General features: G+C 39.6%; 2 protein-coding genes across 6 annotated transcripts in view; one reads left to right on the forward strand and one right to left on the reverse strand.

The window, feature by feature from the left end:
• Nucleotides 1-584: 584 nt before the first annotated feature.
• Nucleotides 585-14,191, reverse strand: tm6sf2 (transmembrane 6 superfamily member 2). The gene is made up of 13 exons (XM_040128600.1): nt 14,151-14,191; nt 12,735-12,841; nt 11,119-11,182; nt 10,761-10,879; nt 8,733-8,836; nt 6,608-6,705; nt 6,268-6,371; nt 5,532-5,614; nt 5,024-5,148; nt 3,795-3,896; nt 2,972-3,064; nt 1,524-1,643; nt 585-821 (listed from the first exon to the last, which is right to left on the reverse strand). Exons 4-13 carry the CDS (start codon nt 10,838-10,840, stop codon nt 585-587), a joined length of 1,146 nt encoding a protein of 381 aa, XP_039984534.1. The 5' UTR covers nt 10,841-10,879; nt 11,119-11,182; nt 12,735-12,841; nt 14,151-14,191.
• A 46-nt stretch (nt 14,192-14,237) lies between these two features.
• The window catches only part of si:ch73-63e15.2 (protein strawberry notch homolog 2), a 66,037-nt gene continuing 57,508 nt past the window's right edge, over nt 14,238-22,766 (forward strand). For 3 of the 5 annotated variants that reach the window (XM_040128213.1, XM_040128216.1, XM_040128218.1), the window contains exon 1: nt 14,238-14,414. The gene's annotated coding sequence lies outside the window, so the exon portion shown is untranslated. Of the gene's footprint in view, nt 14,415-14,581; nt 14,675-20,866; nt 21,010-22,766 lie in introns of those variants that run through there. The other 2 variants (XM_040128214.1, XM_040128212.1) reach the window with 2 other exon arrangements.

Below are 22,766 nucleotides of genomic sequence, written 5' to 3' on the forward strand. Positions count from 1 at the left end.
GTCATAGGGATCCCATCAACTGGGAACCATGAATGTCTGTACCACATTTTGTGTCAATTAATGGAGTAGATTTTGAGAGTAGATTTCACAGAATAAGTAAAAACTGGTGGGGGCACTAGATAAAATCAGGGGATCGTGAAGGTCACTAGCACTGGTGGTGCTAGAGGAAAAGTCAGAGGATTACCCAAGTCAGTAGGATTCCTCCTCTGAGAATCATGAAAGTCACCAAAGGATTCATGGTAATCCATCAAATAATTGGTGAGATATTTCAGTTTGAACCACAGAGTTGGACCAACAAACCGAGTGACTCGCCAACAACGCCACCCCTAGAACCATGCCCCTAGCATGGCTAAAAGCATTGCTATTCAAACCAACTTCATTGACCAATCAGCTGTTTCACTGTTTATGCATGACATAAGGGATAAAAGTGTTGAAAACAAACATTTAAATAACCACCACATCCAAAAATGTTGAGCAGAATAATCTTGTATTTTGGCATTTTGAAATATGGCATTGGAAATAAAGCTCTTCACGAATCATCAGATAAGTACTTAACTCCAAAGGTCAGAGCAGATTAAGAATTACTATTTGTCTTTATACTTGGTATCTTTCTCCTCACTGTTTGGCAAACCTGTTTGCCCAGGGAAGGGAGCGATCTTCAGGAAGAAATAGGGGTTACTATGAACCCGCAAGGCCACCAGGATGGGAGTGGCAGCGTAGAGCAAGTTAGCTGCCAGCACACACCAGAAAACATCATTAGGGATACGAAATGTAGCTGTGGTACGAGGATGGAGGGACCCTCCAATATGGGCCCACTGGCACTGGAAGGCAACACAAAGCAAGAGGGTTAGACTGGTTGTCATAAATTAATACTGCATTTGAACTCATCAGCACTGATACTTCCACTATTGTCTGTTTTCTTCTATATTCATTGATGGCAGGTCATTTAATGCCTTAATGTTTCTTTACACAAACCCTCCAGAGGAGTAACTTGAAGGAAAGAGTTACTTTTTTATCAACAGTCATTAGTCTAACTGAACAGAAAAAGATCTCTAATGGAGGTGATAAACCACTGCAAATATGATGTTAAGATTTAAAAAGCTGGCAATTTAGAAGACAGGGAGGGCAGAGTCTGCAGCCTTTTATAAACCAGCAAAACAAGGCTTTAATCAAGGACTTTGTCTCATCGTGGTTCCAATCTTTCTCTCACATCAATATGGAGAGAGAGCTCCACCAGCTTGTTTCTTACAGAAAATAAACTTCAAAGGATAAATGTGGTATAGGTAATTATTAACAGGATGAGAGCTCATGACAAGGAGTTTAATTGCAGTGACACGTGTCAGACCTCTTTGTACTGAAGATGTTGATGAAAACTTCAATCAATCTGAGGCCATTTGTTGTCGCAATTAGTTAATGCAATGCAACAAACTTTCAGTCCAACACGCTTCAATATGCAACACCTCTATCCTACCTATGTATTCAGAACCAGATTCCCTTATCAACAGTTTGCCTCTTTGCGTTACCTGACTCATGGCTCCGGCAAAGAACACCGTCCAGTCTGACATCCATGTGCACCCGGGCTTGAGGAGACCATAAACAAATGCACCCAACAGGGGTAGTCCATAAAAGAACAAGTGCAGCATCTGTAAAAACAAATGCAATCCCCATATTTTTTCAAATTATTTTTTGCAAAACTTAAAATGTCTTCAATTCGTTCTTCCACATTTTGACTTGGATCTGTATTTGGCAAAATGCATTTCCTTTGGCCTACACTGCACTTCACCTACTTACACTGAATACAGAAAATGCCTGCTTAAAGTTTAAAATACTACCACATGCACCCTATTTCAAATGCTGCATAAAAGCAGCACTTCCAGAGTGGAAAAATACTTGAAATTTGCAGTAAAATTACAATTAGTCTCACTATCTCAAAATTGTTCTAAAGTGCAGTGCTTGAGTATTTTTCTACTTCCCAGATCTGCACTCTCTCAAACACAAATTTGCACCCTCAGCATAAATTACTACCTCCACACAAGGGTCATTATACAGACTGTCTTGACCTTCAACTTAAAATATTTGGTGCATGAAAGCCAGTTTCCCACTTTGTAAGACTCTCAAATTATTACTACTGAACAGTTTCTTTTCATTCTCAGTCTGAGTTCTAGATGAATTCTAATGAGTTCAGTTCAGGGCTTGAAAGCCAATCGTACATGCCCTTCAGTCTGTTGATAAAATGTCTTTTTAGTGCTGCCACAGAAATCTGTCACATACCATCCATCAACATCACTGAGTAAAGAGGTCAGTAACTGCAGAAACAGTGTAACCCTGCGCAACAAACTAAACTTCATTTCATTTCTTCACACACACCCACACACACACACACACACACACACACACACACACAGTCAACTGAGTTTTGCAAAGGCAACCGAGACATACTTTCACATGCTGCACACACACCCTCCTCCCACCCAGTGAGATGCTGATGGGGGGCTTTGGGCGACGGATTAGCTTATCAAGTTCTCAGCAGCGGTTCGTCTGTCTGATCGATGACTTGCAATTGTGCCTGAACTGCTGCCCTGACAAGGTCTTTGGATAACCTATTGACAAAGATGTGTATGCTGAACAAAAAAACGACAAAACTCATGGCAACATAGGATCAGATGGACAAAATAAAAAGGAAAGCAGACCCACCGCCAGTCACAGCACAAATCTGTTATTCATCTTAAGCAGATGAAAGAGAGAGACAAAGATGCGCTGGCCACTCAACCCACATTCATTGTTGCTTTAATGATGAAAAATGGCTTTGTAATGAGCTGCTAGCTCGAAGAGTGGAGGAGATAAGAGCAAGCTTCCCTCACACCCAGAGTGAAAAGCAGAGGTCCATTATGTGGCTGGCTATTTAAAACGGGCAGGACAGGAGCTCTCAGGTGTTACTGGTGGAGACAGAAAGAGAAAAAAAAGCACCCACCATGACTCTGGGGTAGCCCACGGGATCCTTCAGGTAGGGTTCATATTCTCTCAAGTAGATAGAGCAGGTCTCCAGTGGCGAGTCCAGAGCCACCTGCAGCAAATAACAGATACACCTCACAATATAATGCAGTTCAGTGACAACACCACAAACTACCACTGCAAATTACCATTGAACTGAACATTTCCATGACATATTCTGAATTAAAAAATGACCATTCAGATAGACACTTAGACACACAAGGATTTTCGGTAGTATAATTGGTAATTAGACTGAGACACTGAATGTGGTTTAAGGAATTGTTTGACATTTTTGGAAATAGCTTCCCTTGCCTGCTGAGAGTTAGATGAGAAGATCGATATCACTCATATATCTGTCCAGTAAATATTAAGGTTCAGCCAGCAGTCGGTGTTATGCTAAGCTAACCAGCTGCTGGAGGTAGCTTCATTTACCACACAGACGTGAGAGTGTTATCAAAGTGAATCAGAATGTTTGCCAAAATGTCCAACTATTCTCTTAAAAGACCTGTTTGAATACGAAACAGTAGCATAGTAATCATGTTAAAATACACTATTCATACATCGTTGCCGAAGGCTTTAAAGCCAGATCATTTTTAGAAAATAAACACATAATATTCCCATGTGGGTTAATTAGTTTAATGTATTGCTTGTAAAAGCAAAGGTAATACATTGTGTATGAATCCTCAACACTCCCTGCACAAATTACTCTGCATCAGCAACATTGCAGGCTACATGACTTTGAAAACGACCATTCCAGCCCAACCCCAGACTCTGTCCATAACATGAATGTGATGTACACTCACCAAGCCTCTGAGGATGGTGAAGGCGATGGCAGCTAACAGGAGCAGCACCAGGATCAGGTCTAAGGGACGCCAGATCAGTTTCATGCTCTGAGCATGCTGTGCCTGTGGGGAGATTTCAACACAATGTATAGTGCTGGTTAGTCAAGGTCAGGTTTCATACTCTCACTTTAATGAGACCTGTGTTTCTACAGAGTGGAATGAATGAATGTGTGAGTGTGTCTTCCCTCTCCACGTTTCATAGTAATTAAACCTGCATGAAATGATTTTTAGCGGCAGAGAACCAGAAACGAGCTTTAAACACAACAACAACAACAAACAGTATTCACCATTTAAGTTGATGTGGCGAGCTTGGACGGAACAACATGAGCATTTATTTGTAGTCGTATTTGTGGCTCTTTCGCTGCTGAATGCTCCACCTTGCCCACCAGCCAGTTGCTAACTTTGTCTGTCTGCCATTTGGTGCTGGAGATACCGTACAGTCGGTTTATCAGAGCTTTTTTACTGAAAAAGATACCTGCTGCACCTGAAAGCAACAGTGATGACAGACCCAGGAGTGAACAAAAAAAGCAAAGTTTCGGGCCAAATGAAACTAAACAATGAGCTGAAAGATGCTAAAAAGCTCTGTAGAGCCGAGGGGAACTGCAGAGCTGGGTGATAATTCTCTGTAGGTTCGTCACTACTCGCGACCCCTTATGCGTAAGAGTAGACATTTGATCCATAGTTAATATAAGAAAATACTGATTATAGGTACTTTAAGTCCAAGACGTGTTTAGGACCAAGCTAACTCTAGTTTCAATCAAGACCACAATGGGCTGAGGCTGAAGTGAGACCATTCTCCGAAGGCTAAGGATGAATCAGAATGAGTATCAGCAGCTGTATGTTATACCGTCAAGACTGGCGCAAGACAATCACTGGATAATGTTATAGGAAAAGGAAGTAGCAAACATATTGTACTGAAATTTGGCAAAAATATTGTAGCTCCACTGGCTGACAAACTCTGATGATCTCCTTCAGATTCAAGTAAGCACTGCACAAATTCCTTCTATAACACTGACTCCACCAATGGAAATTACAGCGACTCATAAGTAACTTAATTGGCCGCAAATTGTCAACTTTCATGGTCTGAATCCCTGGAATGTATATTGCGCAGATTAACGAACTGAGCAAACACTCTTTTTAAGCTTTTCCACATCCATATCAAGGTCTAACCATCCATGCGTTGGACTTACATTGTATCCACCGATTAGTGGTCTGTCCTTGGGCCTTGTGAATAGTGTGACAGCTCCCAACACAGGCATCAAGAGGAAGAGAAAGTTGAGCCAGAAAGCTGGACGAATCTCTGACCCATATTTACCTGCCAGAAAGAAAAAGAAAGAGATGTGTATCAGTTTGTTTTCAACCATACAATGATACGCTGTAAACATCTCAATGTAATTCAGTAATCAGACTTATTATTAAAACCTTGCAAAGGCTGCAAAGGCCTACGTGACAGTATATCTATGATAACTCAACAGAGGGAACAACATCTTGCCTGCAGACAAGTTTGAACTTGTGACACTTTTATATTCAGTTTAAAAAGCCAACAACAGATGCTTTAAGTCTGTTTTCTGCTTTGTTCTGCGGGTTGTGATGGCTGGCTTAACTGTGACAATGATGGTACATGGCAGTGCAGATGTTCCCTTGATTAAAGCTTGTCATTATGGGTCTGGTAGACGGGGAATAGAAGATGAGGCTCACCTGCCACAATCCCAGCAATGAACACACTCATGTTGGCACACAAAGAGCCAGCCCACAACAAGCCGAGGGTGCGATAGGCTTTCCTGTGACAGAAACCAAAAAACATGGGTGAATATTACTATATTAAAGACTGCAGGTAAGATAGAAGTTAATAGGATGAATTACAAGGTATTGGTCAGTTCAAGTAGCCTAAGCGGTATCCGAGAACTTCGTATACATCTATCATACATGTTTTGTGTAATACAAAGATGTTGTAGTTTCTCCCAGTGGTGAAAAGGCTGACATTGTCAAACAGAAGTTTTCATTCCCATGATAGCCCCTGCCCCATTGCAGCGCTCACTCTGAACTTTTGAACTCACTGACTGCACTCTATGACTAACTCACTCTAGAGGACCCTCTCTTATTTAGAAAATACTGTTTTATTCAAGCAACTGTGATTCACAGGGTGTGAGATGCTTCATCTTATTTACTATTCCTTTAAGAAACTAAAATATAGGAAAATAATGGGTCTGAAGCTTCTCATGCACTGTAGAACATTTTAATCACTATACTTGAATGTTTTCCTACTACATTCAGGCATACAAACACACGGCTTCTACAGGCTCCTACATAGTTGTTTGTTCAGGTAGATAAGGTATTGTTTGTTCTCGGTCTAGTCATTTGAGGCAGGCAATTGTTAATGGAGAGTGAGATAAATGAGCTTGACGTGACTTGAACTGACTTTACCTTCACCCACCTATCTGTTATCCTGCTGATCATCACCAGGTACATGATAAAGTGTGCTATTCCATCCCAGTAGCACATCATGATGGCATAAGCTGTTCCCAGATAGGGCTCTCCCTGAAACATATTACATTAATACATACTGTACAGTATACAGTGCTAATGATACACATTTGGTTAACACGTCTGTGCTTTGATTTAGTGTTTGTTCAGGGTGTCTAGCTAGATGATGTGGCCAGAATCCTTCTCTGCTGTTGCTTGTGTAGTTTTTAAGTTGAGTCACACAGATTTTCTCTTAGTGTCTTTTTAAGTGTCAATACAGTGTCATTTAGATGTGACAATAAGAAACCTACTGTCTTCTGGTAGAAGTCCATAAAGCCAGAAATAATGCCATCATATTCCAAGGCACTCGTCAAGTCAATGACACAAGTAAAAGAAAATTCAGCAAAAACTGCAAAGGAAAGAAAACATTAATTCAAGGAAATACAAAATAATATGCTTGACACTGGACACACAAAAATGCTTTATATTAAAAGTCAGTACTGTAAACTATCAGAACAAACTAATGGGAGTTAGGAAACGTTGATGTTTTAAGCAGCTTTATCATATCTGAACAGATTTCATTCAGAAACCACTATGATTTTGAAAGTTTCATGTAAATACTCAATCTGCTTTGTCTCTCTATTTTGAAAAATACATACAAATACAGTGCATTAGTAAAGAATGCCAAGGCTGTATTAGCAGAGAACCTTGAGTCTCCTCATCGTCTGTTTAACTCATTATCTTTCAATCTCTGATTGAACAACCATATAGGTCGGTTGTCTCGACAATGTGGGGAGAAAATGAAGTCTCGAGCAGTGAGATAGCCTGGAGGCATATTTATATTGAGTCCACGGTGAACATCCTTCTTCTATCCTCAGGTTAAGAGCCAAGCAGAGCTGAAAGGCCATTTCCACAAGACAGAATTTTAAGTGTAGAGCTACACAAACACGAGTGGCATTTAGGCCTTCCTAATACTCTAAACCAAAACCCCCTCACCAGGCTGGTTTTAGTTGATAGACTCTTTTATCAAAGGTTGTACTCAATGTGAGCTTTTTGCAAAAAACTGGAGATCAGAAATTTTCACTTTTTAGACTTAACGTACACATCATGAGGCATTGGACCCCTCGTGGATGGTTACAATTGTACACACCAGTTAGGGCAGTGTTACTATCTGGGGACACTCAGTTTGCACACACTGACTCCATAAATACTTTTAGACGGATGCCTCGATATCAGTCTAATTAAACACGATTTGAATGAACAGAAACAGAGCATCTGATAAAGAAGCACCTACACATACAAGTGACGAAGTTGGACAAAGCACATGTCTCCATCAGTGATTTACTACTGGAATCACTTCATAGGGAACAGCTGTAAAAGCCATTACAATGATTTTCCGCATGAACACTGCAGAATGTCATTATAAAGAGAAACTCTGTGTTGTGACATGGGTGTCGCTCTTCAGATACCACAGCTTAAACCGCTGTATCGCATCCTTCCTTTCTGTCCTTCACACATATTACACGCCCCTACAGACACACACACACACACACGCACACACACACACACACACTAACAGACATTTTGTCTCCCCTGCGTGCGGGTGTCTCTGTAATCCTCAGGACAACCAGGTTTATCTCTGACATCTAACAGGTGAGATAGCAGGGGGATTATGGCTCTCTATCATTGAGAAGGGCCCGCCACAGCTTTGCCCTCATTGTTATGGTTCTCCTACACAACACTAGCATTGCATTGGGCAGTGACTACCAATATACCCCTTCGTTTCTGTCCCACAAGCATAGCCCCTGGCATCAGCTGCAGGGATGTGTTTGTGGGGAAACGCTTGGCTAGAAATGGAGAATATAGTTTCACAAAAAATCCCGCCTAAATTTTAGATCAAAAGTGTGTGAAAAGGTGCACAAGCTGCTACTGACACACGAATGAACTGGATACAGACCTCCTTATGGTTTTCAGAGTAAGCCAGTAGTGGAGTCTGAATAGTATTATACAGGAGCAGTGACTGTGCAGTCTAGTCCTGTAATAGCATTTTCAAATAGTTGTGCCTTTTGTCTCAGGGTCACGCAAGGATTCAGTCTCAAAGGAATAGCTAAAAGGTTGAGTAAGTACAAGCGCTGTGAAGGTCCTCAGCCTGCAGAGGGTCAGTCTTGCCTCAGAAAAGTCTGGCTAAGCTTCATGAGCCTGATCAGTTTAAGCAGCTTTCGACATATCAGGCGAAATCACATCGAATACAATTCATGTTTTCACTCTAAACTAGTGAATAGTGAGTGAAAGTTCTGGAAATCCTTTTTTGGGAGTAGGAATCAGCTCCAGCACAATGCATAGTACTTATTAACCCCTGTATTGTCAGTGTTAAACTGCATCGTTTGGAAATATGTTGCAAGTAAGTTGGGAAATGCACATAGTTGTGTTGATTACCAAAGAATAAGGCGTCTTTGGGTGGGTTGCCACGAGTGATGAGGAAGTAGAACAGAAACACAATCACCAACACAGCGACACCGATCTCCAGGATCACATAAGGCCTGTGAAAGCAAAGCAATGTAACTGTTATCTAAGAAAAATAACAACACATTCTCCACGATTCTAACACAATCTCATTGCTAACACTCTGCTCACTAATTAGTTTTTCTCATGGAAGTTGTGCCAGTCTTCTCTGCAGTGCTAAATTAGTAAATTATGATGAATGCGAAGTCAGAGAGAATGATAATCAAGCAACACCCAGTGTTGGCACCGGGAGAAATAATGCAGAAGTGTGAGGGGAAATCTGTATGTAAGATGCAATCTGTCCAGTGAGAGCAAAGGCACTGCTGATAGTGGTGGTTTGTGTGCCTGGAGATTCCTGGTGAGATGGTCATGACACATTGAATCTACCCTCCTGATTGCATGCCATCTCAGGTTGCTTTTTAAAAAATGTTTTTTTTTTCTAAAACAGGGTGCAAGTAGCAGGTTCATCAAATCCCAGAGCCTTTAGAAATGTTTTGTTGAATTTGAAGCATCACTGGCTTGTGACATTTGACGAGAAAGGGCTGATTCTGTGTTCCTGCAATTGATCTGATAAAACCCTCCTAGTGGAAAATTTACTTTTCAAAATAAGATTTTCTTTTTTTATTGTATCATATGCACTGAACAGGTTGTTTTGTAAAAACAATATTTTAAAAATCCTATATTTAGCTTGCTGGTCTGATCGTGTATCCAGTTTTTTTTCAAAGACAGTTACAGAATGATGGTGGTGTGGTATGCCTAGCCAGTGGCTTAAAACCAAACCTTTACAAAGGCTTAATCAATCATAGGCAGAGGTGTGGGGAGCAGCAAGCTAAGGCCATATTAGTTCAGCACTGCCCTCCATGTTTACTGGTCAAAGGTACCACGGCCTTGCACTAGGAAAGATTAATGTGCTCAAGGTATCTCCCAGTAAACAACATTGCATCCTCAGAAAACTCACAACGTGTGCTCACAGAAGGAAAACAAATGCTGTGGGAGCAAAGGGAAGCTCCCTCGCTGCTTCTCCAGTTCAACACTACAGGAAGATTTATGCACACAATACTGTTTGTTTGCAGAGTGGAAGAGCATGAGGCATATTGCATGTCAAGAGCAATTTATCAAACTGTTCTTTGCAGTCTGTATTGATTGTCAGTGTCCACACATTCAAAAAAGAGTCAGCAGAGATATTCGCAAAGCAGGAGTATAAAAGTTTGTTGGAAAGGAGAAATAATTTGTGGTTATGTGGTTGTGTGTATGACCTCTGGCTCTGTTTATTCAGCCTATAGTTTTGTAGTATGCAATCATCAACTGCAGACAATGCTATAAAGGCAGTATTTCATTAAACACAAAAGACATCTAAGATTTGAATAAGAAAATGATCCCTTACAGCTTAGAAAAGTAATTATCTTCAACATCATATCAGATTATCTCCACAAATTCTGTTCACAATGATTTCCTTTTGCTTCCTATTCATTCTTTTTTTCCTCCAAGAAATAACAGGTTTAATCATTTAAAGAGTTTACACAACTGGCAAATACACCCTGAAAAGTGAACTCATTGAATTTGCAGTGATCAATATGGTCAAGGATTTTCTGAGGTAGTTAAAGTCAAATAAAGACAGAAATATGCCTTGAGTTTTAAGCCTACAGTGTCCTCTAGAGGTGATGAAGTATAATGTATTTCATCCTATGACAGTAAGCATCACCTGCACTATTACACATTTGTATTCTCGTAATTCTTTGATAATTGTAACAGTAAACACTTTATTGTATATTAAAAAATGTTATTATATAATAATTATAGGAGTTGTGGTTGTATAATATTGGTGTATAAAAGTTATTACTATAAACTCATAGCAATAATTTACAGCTTTCCCCAAAACAAACATTTAAAAGACTGGATTTATACAGAATACAGACTATGTAGAAACGGAGCAATATGAAATCAATAAATGGTATGACTTACTCTTGAAACTCGGGAATGGTGTTCATGACATAAAGAATGCCAAGGGCAGAAAATGAAAATAAAAAGACTAAAGTCTCCATGTCTTCAAAAGCTGTTCAACCCCCCTCCCTGCAACAATTCTGAAAATACAACACAGTCATACGTTTTAAGCCAGTAATAACCTGTTCCAGCAACAGTAACACTACAAATATTTTATCAAATTAAAATCAAAATTATGCAAAGACATCAATACATTCATGAAAATTGAAATAAATAAAAAGGATTTCTTTTAAGTAAAATACATGAATATCATGAAATAAAATCCAAATGAGATCTGCAGTTTTTAATAAAATGGAAAAGAAGCGGAGCGGGCTCTTACCGTCTGGCTACCCTTTCGGTGGATTAATCAAATTACAGCTGGCCTGAGGCAGACATGGCCTTTGCTGGGAAAATAATGAAGTGGAGACAAAGAAGCTTTTGGGGGAAAAGTTATGCAATTTGGTTTTGTCAGAGATTTACATAAGTCGTATTAGAGAATAGGCCTACATTCCACTTTACACAGCAACACACTTTCAAGTTATATATTTCAAGTTATAATGATTCCTGTTCTATGGTGCAATGTTTTTAATTAATCAAATGTGCACTTTTTATAATTCTCACAAATACTAGAGTTTCTAACTTTGAGAACACAGAGAGAAACGTGCTGACCAGTGTAAACCTCAGTACGAGTCCATCAAATGAAACATATCATACACCTCTTCTCTACCATACCATGGCTCTCCAAAGGTTTAAAGCTAGTTTACCTTCATCAATGTGATAGCTTAACAATCCTAACAATTTTGTATATTTTCTTACATTGTATGGATGTGACAATTCTATAATATCTTTGGGGGGGGGTTGAAATCTGGTGTTTGTAGGCTCTCTTTATTTCTTTCTCCCTCTAATTCTAAAAACTCTTGGCTTAAAATATCTGAAAATGTTCTCATATTGAAAGACATTTTTGCATTTCAGCAGGTCCAAAAAGCCCAACAAATGTAGTTGGGGTGCCTTTTGGCTTTTCCTCTGAACTGAGAGTACATGTACGGTACTATGTACAGTTACTAACTTTCTCAGGAGTCACAGTCACAGCATCTGAATAGGCAAAGAAATGTTTGAGACACGCTGTATCATCCTTGTGTTTCTGTCAAGGTTGCAATTATTGCAGATTATTTTTGGCTGTGGCATAGCTCACAGTGAAGACAGTAACAGGAAGTGGGAAATATTTCTGCAGGGCTTTCTCCGATCATGACAAAAATTGCTCAGTGGAGGCAAGTCTTCATTGTGTAATGGCTCTCAGTTATATGCTTTCGCTCAGCCCCTGGAATTACTGCTTGCAACTTGGGCTCTTCAATTATGTTTGTTCAAATTGCTATTGCTCAAATTCCAGCTCAGTTAGAACCAATTGTTTGCAGAATTATTCCAGTAGGGGGCGCCAAATTCAAACTGGAAGAGCAGACGCCTTCCCAACATGAAAAGAAGCTGTGTAACTACAGTTAGTTTTGAGATATAGCAAAAGATATGTTTGTTTTAAAAAGTTTAAAATATTATCAGAATGTCTCCAAACATTGTTTTAGGAATTGGTAAACCCTCAAGAGTCTGCTGTTACTGTGTTCAGCCAACCCTGATACACTGAAGCCGCTGAGGATAAAGAGCAACATTTTTCTCAAAAGAAAATTTCCTCAATGACGAGCCACCATGGATTACAATAGTGTAGCTAAAATGTGCTATGATTCATTTATCCTGCTTTTACATCCTGTATCATCCACCACCACCTTGCTGACATAAGACAATACAACAATATCAGACAGGGCACAGCCCTGCCAGTATTTCTCGTGAATACTACCTTTAATTTGAGCACATACACACACACAAACACACACACACGCTACACACACACACACACCCTGCTTTTTCCCACCAAGCTCCTTTGTTGGGAAAAGGGGGGGATTGTTATACCAGTAAAACAGTAGCAGTGCGTGTTTGCTGGAAACAACTGGAGCTCTTCCAGCTTGGTCGTTCGATAAGGTAGAATGGACAGATGGATGCCAAAATGAGACAGCGACCTGCAGGAGGAAGATGCACTTGTACTCCATTTAACATCCAAAATTAAATATTCTTTTATACAGTAACTGTCTGCGGGGAAGTAGTCCGAATGACTTGCTAAAATGAAGTATATGAAACAATAACAAAACATATCTGGTTGCACAAAGCATCATGCACCCAAATAAAGAGAGGGTATGCATATAGCATGGCAATCCATATGTGTTTTCCTTTTTGCTAGTTTTTTTATGCAAAAGGCTTTCAATGTTTTTCCTTTACGGTTTTATGCCATTTATGCTCCATATCAGATTTCTTTATTGGTATTATGCATTGGTATCGCTAGTTTCATATGCTATTTCATGCAGCTGTGCAATGCTTTTTCAGCTAAGCCATCTCTGATATAACCCAGTCACCACTTTTCAACATTAGTTAGTCATTGGCTTGATTATTATTAGAAGCAGGAATGATAGTGTTGTCTTAGCAGCAGCAGTAGTATTTAGTAAGTATTGCGGGCTACATTTAGGCCCTTAAAGTGAGAGGGAAAACAACTGCAAAACCTGATGATACTTCATACTAATTCATTCATGAAGACTGAGGTTTTTAATTTATCCTAAATGATTTTGTTCTTATCCCAGTAGTTGGTTTTAACTGTAGGAATCAGAGGAAAAATTGTCTGTGAATCTGAAGGTATTTTGGATACTTTTAATTATCATATTCACCACATTTTATGACCGAAACATTAATCTTGAGAAATTCACAGCTGAAATAAACCAGGGGCAAAAATAAATAGACCTTCAACTTAAATAGCCAATTTAAAGTGAGCGTTGCAGCCTTAGGTGCTCTACAAAGATGTAAAAAGCATATTAATAATAGTTAATGTCTCATGGAGGGACAGGTATTTATAGACCTCTTTCCTAGAACGATTTGGTTGAAAAGGCCTGATTCAGTTGTCAGTTATGATCCAGTTTAATGGTTCAATTAACTTCAAAAGTCCTCATCTGGATTTTTTTTTTTCAAACTTACACTAGGCTGTGTAGTATTGTGTTAACCATTCCATACAGCGCAAACCAACGTGGATTCAGTTTGCCTATAATTTTCAGAGTATAAGTAACATTTTAGTCTGACAGATGGTTTACAAAATGTAAATTAAAAAATTAGTAACATTAGGTAGCAACGGGAAGGAGATTTATATTTTACTAGACTAATTATGAACATTACATCTCATTGAGCTTATTGTGATTATTTAATGTCTTGGCAAAAGGGCCAACGACTGAGCAGTAACGGGTTATTGTCTTCTCTCATCTGCCATCATATGTATTTATTTGCCCTAACCTGAAGCAGTGGCTCAGGTGTACCAAACATGCCTGATGAACTATTTATGGCCTGGCTGTTTTCTGCTCGCAATGCGCGTGACGAAATGAGCGGAAACATTTTTTCGCTATTCAAAATGGCACCATCTGATTCAGGAAGTGGAGAAAACAACTAAGAAGAATAAGTTGGATAAAATTCCTCATTTCTGTTACTTTGACGCGAGTCTTCGTTCAAAATCAGCCCGTGTGGTTGGGGTTTGGATTGCGAATAAGTAACACATTAACGGTAAGTGTAATTCGAGGATATTGTGAAAAGGCGAGCGACACATCGGCAATTGCCTTATAAGCCTCTCCTAGGCGCGCACGTTTTTAACGACGGGTTACGCCGCTTCTTCAGCGGCTGCCTTGAGTTAAGCGTTATCACCGGAGACGTTATCGGTAAACTTGGAATGAGTTGAGACCGAGGGAAGTTAAGGTAGCTCCAACAAATAAAAAGAACCGTAGCGTTGTGGATATCTCGGAATTACTACGCCAGCGTTAAAAAAGGTCAGCAGCTAATGAAGATAGCTAGTTACCTAGTTATAAGCTATTGCATTGATATTAGATAACCAGCAAGTAATGTGGCTCATCAAAAAATTCCATGTTAACGTTATTTTTAAAAGTGAGATGTGCTAGTTTATGTGCTAGTTACACGAACTAGAATTTTCATCGCGGGGTCAAAAGATTAATCTAACATCTCAGCCAGTTTACCAAACTACATAGTAACGTTATCCCATTAAAGTTCATGGACGATGTATAAAACGAACATACCCAGTCAGAAAATGCTATGAGCTATGCTAACCTGGCTAGCACAATTAGCTATCAGAAGTACGTCTGGTATAAGAAAACTAATTTGGGATCTTGCTACATTTTGCCGTCCGCGATTATCGCCCAAAATATTGAACTGTACAAATTAGAAATGCTTTGTAGCCAACATTAGCTTGCTTGCTAACGCTTGTTAAATGTATCGTGTTTCTTTCGGCAGGCTAACAGTAGTGTCATTAGTAACGTAGAGCTTTTGCTGCTTTCCTTTGTGCTGTGCGGAGACCGATGTGTCTCTGTACCTTTTCTAAAAGAGCCACATTTAGGCTCATTAGGGTACCGGTTGTGTGAAAACGTTATATAAAGTCCACGATGACATACATTTACGTTATGCATAATGCATAAACATTAACACACGAGGAAATATTAGCTAACGCTAGTTGAACTGCAGGTTATAATCTCAGGGCACCTTGAGTTAGTTGAAAATTACTGTAGCTCTCACAAAGCTTTTGGAAATAGATCCTCCAGTTTGTGCCACTTATGTTATCATTACATTAATAAATGAGACTGGAATAGCAATCTAAACTCAGTTGTAGTTATATACACTCTTCGTAATAATAAACTTTGGTGATCTGCGCAGTCACTGGTATAATATTGGCTCACTGAGCATATTTTCCTTGGATTATACAGAATTGGAGCTTCGTATGCATCAGTGGTGCGTAAGAACAAAATGCTTTCCAAGAGAGAAGTGGCTGTACTGTTTATAATTAAGTCTTCATTGCACTATGCCACTGTACCACCAGGATGTGATTATGAGGGTAAACACGTCACTGGTGTTTTCTTCAATTTCATAGCTTCTGTTTTTTGATATAAAAATAAATATATGGTCTAAAAATGTTGGCATGATATGCAACAGAAGCCAAACATATTGGGATATTTGGTAGTGATTCAGAAAACTAGAGGAGTGACCAGGTGGAAATGAAAATAGCTCTCACAGCTACAGATGTCCCCTCTAGTTCTTTTTCTTTCCTGCAGTTTTCACTCTTTAGTTTCCAGTTTGTCTGTTGCCTGCAGCAAAGGCTAGTCAAACCCCATGCAAGCCTTGACATAGCAGGTTGCCATGGTTGCTGGCTATTTTTCTAATTATGTTCCCCCCTTGCTGATGGATACTATTTGGTGACTGTGAAGTGAATGACAGGTTAGGTTGCTGTCACAGTTTTAGTCGAGTGTCTTTAACCCCAGTGATGTGGTCAATGGCCTCGGTCTCATTTGCTGTCTGATTCCTCTTGCAGCCAATATAGGCTGTTTTAAATTGGATTGTCAAGCAGAAATGCAGGTGAAAACCACAACTCAATACTCCTTTTTTGTTTCACCCATCCACAACCTAGAGTACTAAAACTTAATGATTATTAGATGCCTGCTCTCATAGACAACCGTATGGGCAGGAAAATTGCTCTGTCATATGGATTTTCTTTTTGTTTTGTCATATGGATTGGTGTACCTAACATAAAAGTAATTCACAAAAAAGTTGACATATTTCACACAGATGCTACTGGCTACTTTTGGCAAGACAGACTAGTATGCCATTTAATATTTTAGGAATATCTGTAAATGCCTGCCTCCTGTCCAGGGATGTAAGAGCAGTAACAGTTATGGTAATCTCTGAACAGGGCTTGTTTGTGTTCACGCATTTGTGTGAAAGTGAAGTTGCATGTTTGTACTGCACAGCTCCGTCTTTTCTAATTTTCTCGCTGTGTCAGACAATTGATGGCTGCCTTCCCTGCAGGGACTGAGGGTCACAACACACAGAATCTGTCGATACTGGGTTTAGAGCCTACAGGAACTGTAAGGATGATACAAAGGGAACATGGGGGTATTTCACAAAGCAGGATAAGCAGGTTAGTTAGATAACTTTGGAAAGTGTTAAGACATATCCTCTGAAATGTTCATTTTCATTAATGTAATGTTCAGGTTTTGTTTAATGCATTCGGATAATTATTGTAATCACCAAGATATAGAATACTCTTGGGTTTTTTTTTGGGTTATTTGTTGTTGTTTTTTTTTTGTATGGGATATTAATTTTTGAGACACTCCCTGGTGGAGTGAGCCCAAACAGCTGTGATCCATGGCTCAACCGTCGCTCATGCCCCTGCTCTCTTTTCTCTGGCCTCCATTCTTCCTCTCCCCTCGTCTTTCTAGCCCTTTTTTCTCCCCTCTCCAATTGGTGCCAGTGATAAATCTCATTTATGGCCTGGAGTGGAGGAGGGGAATCGGGCCTAGGTAATACGTTTGATTCAGTTCCTGCTTTCCTGGAATTTGGCCTTCCATTGATAATAGTTCATGTATTAAACATAACGTGGAAGTTTGGTCAGATTAGCGAGAAAGAACAAGTTTCAATTGTTAGAAATATACGGCCATAGTGTTCACCTCTACACTGTGAAAAAAAACAAACCAGACCTTTATGAGTACCCAATGTCCCAGCTAGTATCTAGATCTGGAGGCAACATGGATCTCTCCCAAGCCACATAAGAGCTCTGTAAGAGATGACTGAAATGAAGGAGAGCATGCCACTCTCTGGCATTCCTCACCACTTTGCCTTATGGATTTCTTTGGAAAAAGTGTGTCAACATCCTTTTGAGAAATGCAAACAATGATTTCAAAATGGGCCTCATCCAGGAAGGAAATATTAGAGAAATATCAGTGTCCAAATTGATGGGTTACTGAATACTTTGTGTCATTGTTTCAGATATCAGCTTGGATTTATAACTAGCCCCATGTGATAAATAGGGAAGGAAAACACAAACAGTTATTTGAAGGCTGACATACAACCCGTGCTGTAAAACGTCTGGCATAGCATATGAAGTAGGATGGTTTCATATGCCATATTTTACATTCACAGACTTGTGTGTAGAAATGAATGTTTCCCAACACAGTGCTATCCTGTCTGCATCAGACTCTTATAGCAGACCTGAGGACCCATGATGTTCTTGTTTTTTACCTTTTTTAAAAAGATGAGAACATCAAATGTGTGTTTCAAGGTGGGTTGTTAATGTAGGTTACTTGACATGGGACTCTTTTCCCCTGATGTTTGGCCTGCATCTGATTTAAAACTATTAATGGTATTTGCATATATGATAGAGGCTACATTTTGATGTAGACATTTGCAAATTAGCAAGTTTCCATCTTTTAATTTCTGTCTCATCACTTCTGGGTGCAAACTTGATTGCAAAGGAGATTTCATTATTCTCATTCCCTTGAGCCTTTAGATGATTATTGTTGCAAATACAGTTGGCTCATTTTTATTTTGGGTAAAATCAGTTATGCAATTCACAGCCTTACTGCAGAACTTTTTTGCCAAATTTGTACACGACTGAGATACTCTTAGCAGTTATGATAAGAATGGAACAAAACAATAACTAAAGTGAGTTCTCTGTAATGTGGGTGTTTCAAAACGAGAGAAAGGTGAACATGGGGAGCCTTTTTAAAACTGTGCCTTCTCTGTAGCCAACTGCTTGTACGCACACGTTTAGCAAATCAGTTTACTGTAACAACAGCTAAGTTGAGGGTGGAGGCAGTCACAGTAAAACTCTGACCACAGCCATATTATCACTGGCCACTGAAGTCCCTGCCTGGTGTGAGGGCACAGTGTCAGCAGATATGATCACTGCACATCATATCATGTACAAAGCGTGCTGCAATTTTCCTAACCCTGATTTTCAATTATTTGGAATTTCTTTGTGCTTTAAAATGGCGGAAAGCCTGGTAAATTGTTGAACTTTTATAGTCTATTTGTCCAGGCTTAGTAGACGTATATGTATTTCTAAATGTTGTTCTAAATTTTCCTTTTAACAAACGTGTAACAGGATAACCTAAGGCCTATGATTTATTTTTTTTTAAGTTTATTGGGTTGTAAATATGAGTAAATATTTGCCATTTTTGTTTTCTGGAGGACTGACACTTAATTGATCCCCAAGGTGTTTATTTTAAATGTGTCCGTTAGGGAGAGAGAACATCTTGTTTATCACAAAAACGAACACGCAGTCTGGACTGGTCAGCCTGTTCTGATGCACAGCTGCTCCGAGCCAGTGAAGTTTCATTTAAACCCTGTGCCAAATCTTGACCTGCTTTGTCCTGCCTTATACGTAATTGCACTTTTAGCAGCAAGTTTATTCGTTTATCTTAAGGGACATTTGTCCTTAAAGAATGGTTTAATTAATATCACATGACATGGTCCAATTGGATTTACATGTGTTTTTCCAAGTGAAGCAACAGTTGGTTTTTTCCCCTTGTCTTCAACCCATCTTTCACAGTTACAGGGGTAGTGTTGGAGGTGGAATTTGTGAAAATATCAAATGGATTTGAGCCAGAAGAGAATGGGTTCTGGCAAGCATTACCACACTACTACTACTAGAGTAGTATAATGCAGTAATACATTGGAATTCATATTTCTTATGTAAGTGTTTACTTGCATTGCCAGACTGATAATGGATTTTTTGGCAATACGGAAATGGATATTGAGAGTTATAAAAAAAAAATTAAAAAAAACATGTGAGCTGATATAAATGTCTTTACATAAACGCATACAATTTTAAATAAATATAACTTCAAAATTTTTAATAAAGATTACTTAATTCTGTATTTTAAAGAATCATGACAAAGATTTGCAATGAGCAGGGCACTTTACAGTGGAAAATTAAACTTGTCTGGTGGACAAACATTACTCATTCTAAACATATCCTTGGCTTTTGTCTTCTGGAGCTTCTTTCTACTTATCAGCAGACATACCCATATATCTGGAATGAGCGGATATACTTAGAAAATGCGCTATGTAGTGTAAACATACTTTGCACATTCACACTCATAATCCATTTCTTAACTTAAAGATATATGTAGCGCACGGAAAAAGGTTCAGCTTCATAAGAGCTCTAAATCAAGTAGGGCTTCAACAGGTCAGATACAACACACATGGGAAAAAAAAGCTTCTTTTTTTTTTCTTCTCTCTTCACTCACACATAAACACACAAATCAACTGACAAGTTCATGAATTTGTCAAGGACTTGTCCTATCATCTAGTGGGCACTTGTTCTTTTTCACTTTGAAAAGTTCTTTTAGATTTTTTTTATTTATACTAATTAGGGTATTCGACCCCCTTGTTTTGTCTTCCACCTCATCACTTTTATATCATTTTTCTAGAACAGATTGTGCCTGACTAATTTTCTGCACAGTTTACTGGCTAGCAGTGTTGTTATTGTTCAAGAGTACTATAGTGGCCTCAGTCGATCCCATCAGTCAGCCAGCTCCAAGCTGAAGCCCACAGATGAACTGAACTGAACTGAACTTAGCACAGCAAAGTGGCACAGACAGACACAGACAGGCTCCCTGACGCTGTGCATGTGGTGCAATATTCTCACACCTGCCAGAGAAGTGAGGTCAGTCTGAGTGGAGTGGAGCACTGTCTAGATTTGATCAGCGGTGGGGCAGAGTTCAGAAAACTGAACCACTTATACTGGCCAATTACCTCACAGAATTTCACTGTCCTGTGTATTTTTTCCAGCACAGGACAATATTACTATTTTTGGTGGTGTCATTTTTAAATTTGTGTAAGGAGCACAGGCTATTTTGATTCTGTGATGTAGGTTTGCCCCAGTTCCCATTTCAGGATAAGCTTGAGTAAGTGCTCAAGAATGCCTCCTGTTTGGATATGTGTATATACATTATCGTATTTCGGACAAATGAGACTCATAGTTTCCGTTTGTGAGGTTGCAGAAGTCATGAATATCCTTGCGATGCATGTTTAAAAACTTGTCATGTATCATGCACTTCAGTTCAGTAGTCCAGAATTTGCTTCCCTGTACTTTGTTGTCTGCTTGTGAAATATGTGTCTGATAGCTTTTGCTTGGTGTTATAACTGACTCTCTGAATTACCACAGCTGAGAGGGGTGTGTAGGGGGTGGAGATTCAGAAGCAGGGAACCAGCTGTCTCCAATCAGCAGCAGAATCCATCTGGAGGTCAGACTGGGTGAGAGGCAACAGCCAACACCACCAGCTTCCTCTGACGGGAGGGAGAAAAAGGAATGGACGTAAGGAAAATGGGGGCATGGAGACATATAGTAGGACCTGCGAGTGGCTAGAGAGGGATTGTGATGGAAATTGGAAAACAGCAGGCCATTACTAGAATAATACAGAGGGATAGTGTTGGAAATTGGGGAGTAGGCAATATCACTGAGAGAATATGGGGCCAGTGATTGGGACAGTGAGAATGGAGAGTGGGAGGGTGACAGAAATGCAGAGGAAGACGATCCACATTTTATATAATTGAAAGGGCAGATATGAGTAGACTTCAGTATTAAGGTGGGAAGTATTTGATGCAGAGAGACGAAGCAAATCCTACCTCAAGAAAAAGGAGAAATGTTTCTGGACTGATGTTTGCGTTTTCAAAAGCAGCGCTGGATTGCATTTCTTGAAAAGAAAGATGCATATTTTGAAGAGTAGCATGTGTCATTGACCTTCTATTCTGAGGAAATTAGATGACAGAGTAAAACAGGGCAAAGAGCCAGCTAAGTCGTTCATTCTTTGATCTAGTAAGCCTTTGATCTATTTCTGGTGGGTGCTGGTGGCGGCAGTAGAAGTAGAGGGATTTGCTCCCTAAATGAGTGTCATCAAGCCACTGTAAACCATTGTTTATGATCTTTTCCTACTTCTCTGCTCTTTGCAGAACTCTGCTGTGGTTTTCATTGTCAAACACCTCTCTGCTCTCACCCTTCTTTCCTCTTTGGTCCTTTGCCTTTTCTCTCCCTCTGCCTGGTCCTGTATTTACTACAACAAAGGCATCCTCTGAGCCACGAGAGCTCGATTAAGTTCCCCCTTTATGAATAAATCACTTTAATGTCTCATTCAGCTGGTGTTTGTGGGAACGGAGATATTTATCAGCATAGCAAAACGGTGCTGAATAGCCTCTTGGAGAGGGTTGATGAGAATCTAATTAAGATTAATCGTTATTCCTTTAAGTAGCTAAATCTTTGAACCCTGCCTTTTAGTTAGGCCAAATCATTCAAATGACTGCCCGTTTATTCTATGTGTTCCTGTGTGCTGTCCCAGTCCAGAGAGCCTCTTTGATAAATATTTGAGTGGGTGAAATGCAATACCAACAGGCTCTTAAAACCCAATTTGTTTCCATTTCCCGGTTTTTTGATAAGAAGAGAGATTTGGTTACACAGTCCTTCGATCATTATTCTCTATTCAGTGTCCTACATTGTACTGGGCTGTTCACAGCCCCTTTATTGCAATGTCTGTAATACTGAATGGAATTTCTGTTTGTGATGATGAGAACAGTAATAGATAGGTAGCTAATGTCTATGCCTTTCCATGTATGTGCTTAAGGGTATGCATCATGCATGTGTGTGTGCGTTTGTGCATGTGCACATAGAGGCAAGTATAGGCCTTTTGTGTCGGAAAAGGTGCTGATAAATAATGGAGGCTGTTTTGAATGACAAAACCTTGTGTTTCCCAGGGAAGTAACTTGTTCCTTTTATCAATATTTCATCACAGTAACTAATAAATCCAGCCAGTCTAGGCAATCATAACCAACTAACAGGCCCCTTGTTGCTCTGGTGTAAAGCAGCTGGGCCCTAATCATTTCTAATCTGATTACTGGTGATGCTGATGGACTCAGATTGGTGATGAGTGAGTGTTGTGCTTTGGATTGAATGATTGTTGTCAGACAGCTTGTTTGTAGTGAAGACAAATGCACACTACAACAGGAGAGTGGCGCGTGCCAACAGACGTGTGTATGCCTGCACCGTTACAGTAAATGCAACTGTATTGAAAGTGCAGCTGT

The sequence above is a fragment of the Xiphias gladius genome, chromosome 6 (assembly GCF_016859285.1).
Source record: "Xiphias gladius isolate SHS-SW01 ecotype Sanya breed wild chromosome 6, ASM1685928v1, whole genome shotgun sequence".
Lineage (NCBI taxonomy): Eukaryota > Metazoa > Chordata > Actinopteri > Istiophoriformes > Xiphiidae > Xiphias > Xiphias gladius.

Bases quoted from the DNA above. Each gene is read 5' to 3' on its own strand.
- tm6sf2 (XM_040128600.1), bottom strand. From the start codon at position 10,840: ATGGAGACTTTAGTCTTTTTATTTTCATTTTCTGCCCTTGGCATTCTT. The intron at 3,065-3,794 runs GTGAGTGTACAT...TATTTGCTGCAG, and splicing joins TCACCATCCTCAGAGGCTTG to GTGGCTCTGGACTCGCCACT. The intron at 1,644-2,971 runs GTGGGTGCTTTT...TTGTTTTTACAG, and splicing joins TGGGCTACCCCAGAGTCATG to ATGCTGCACTTGTTCTTTTA.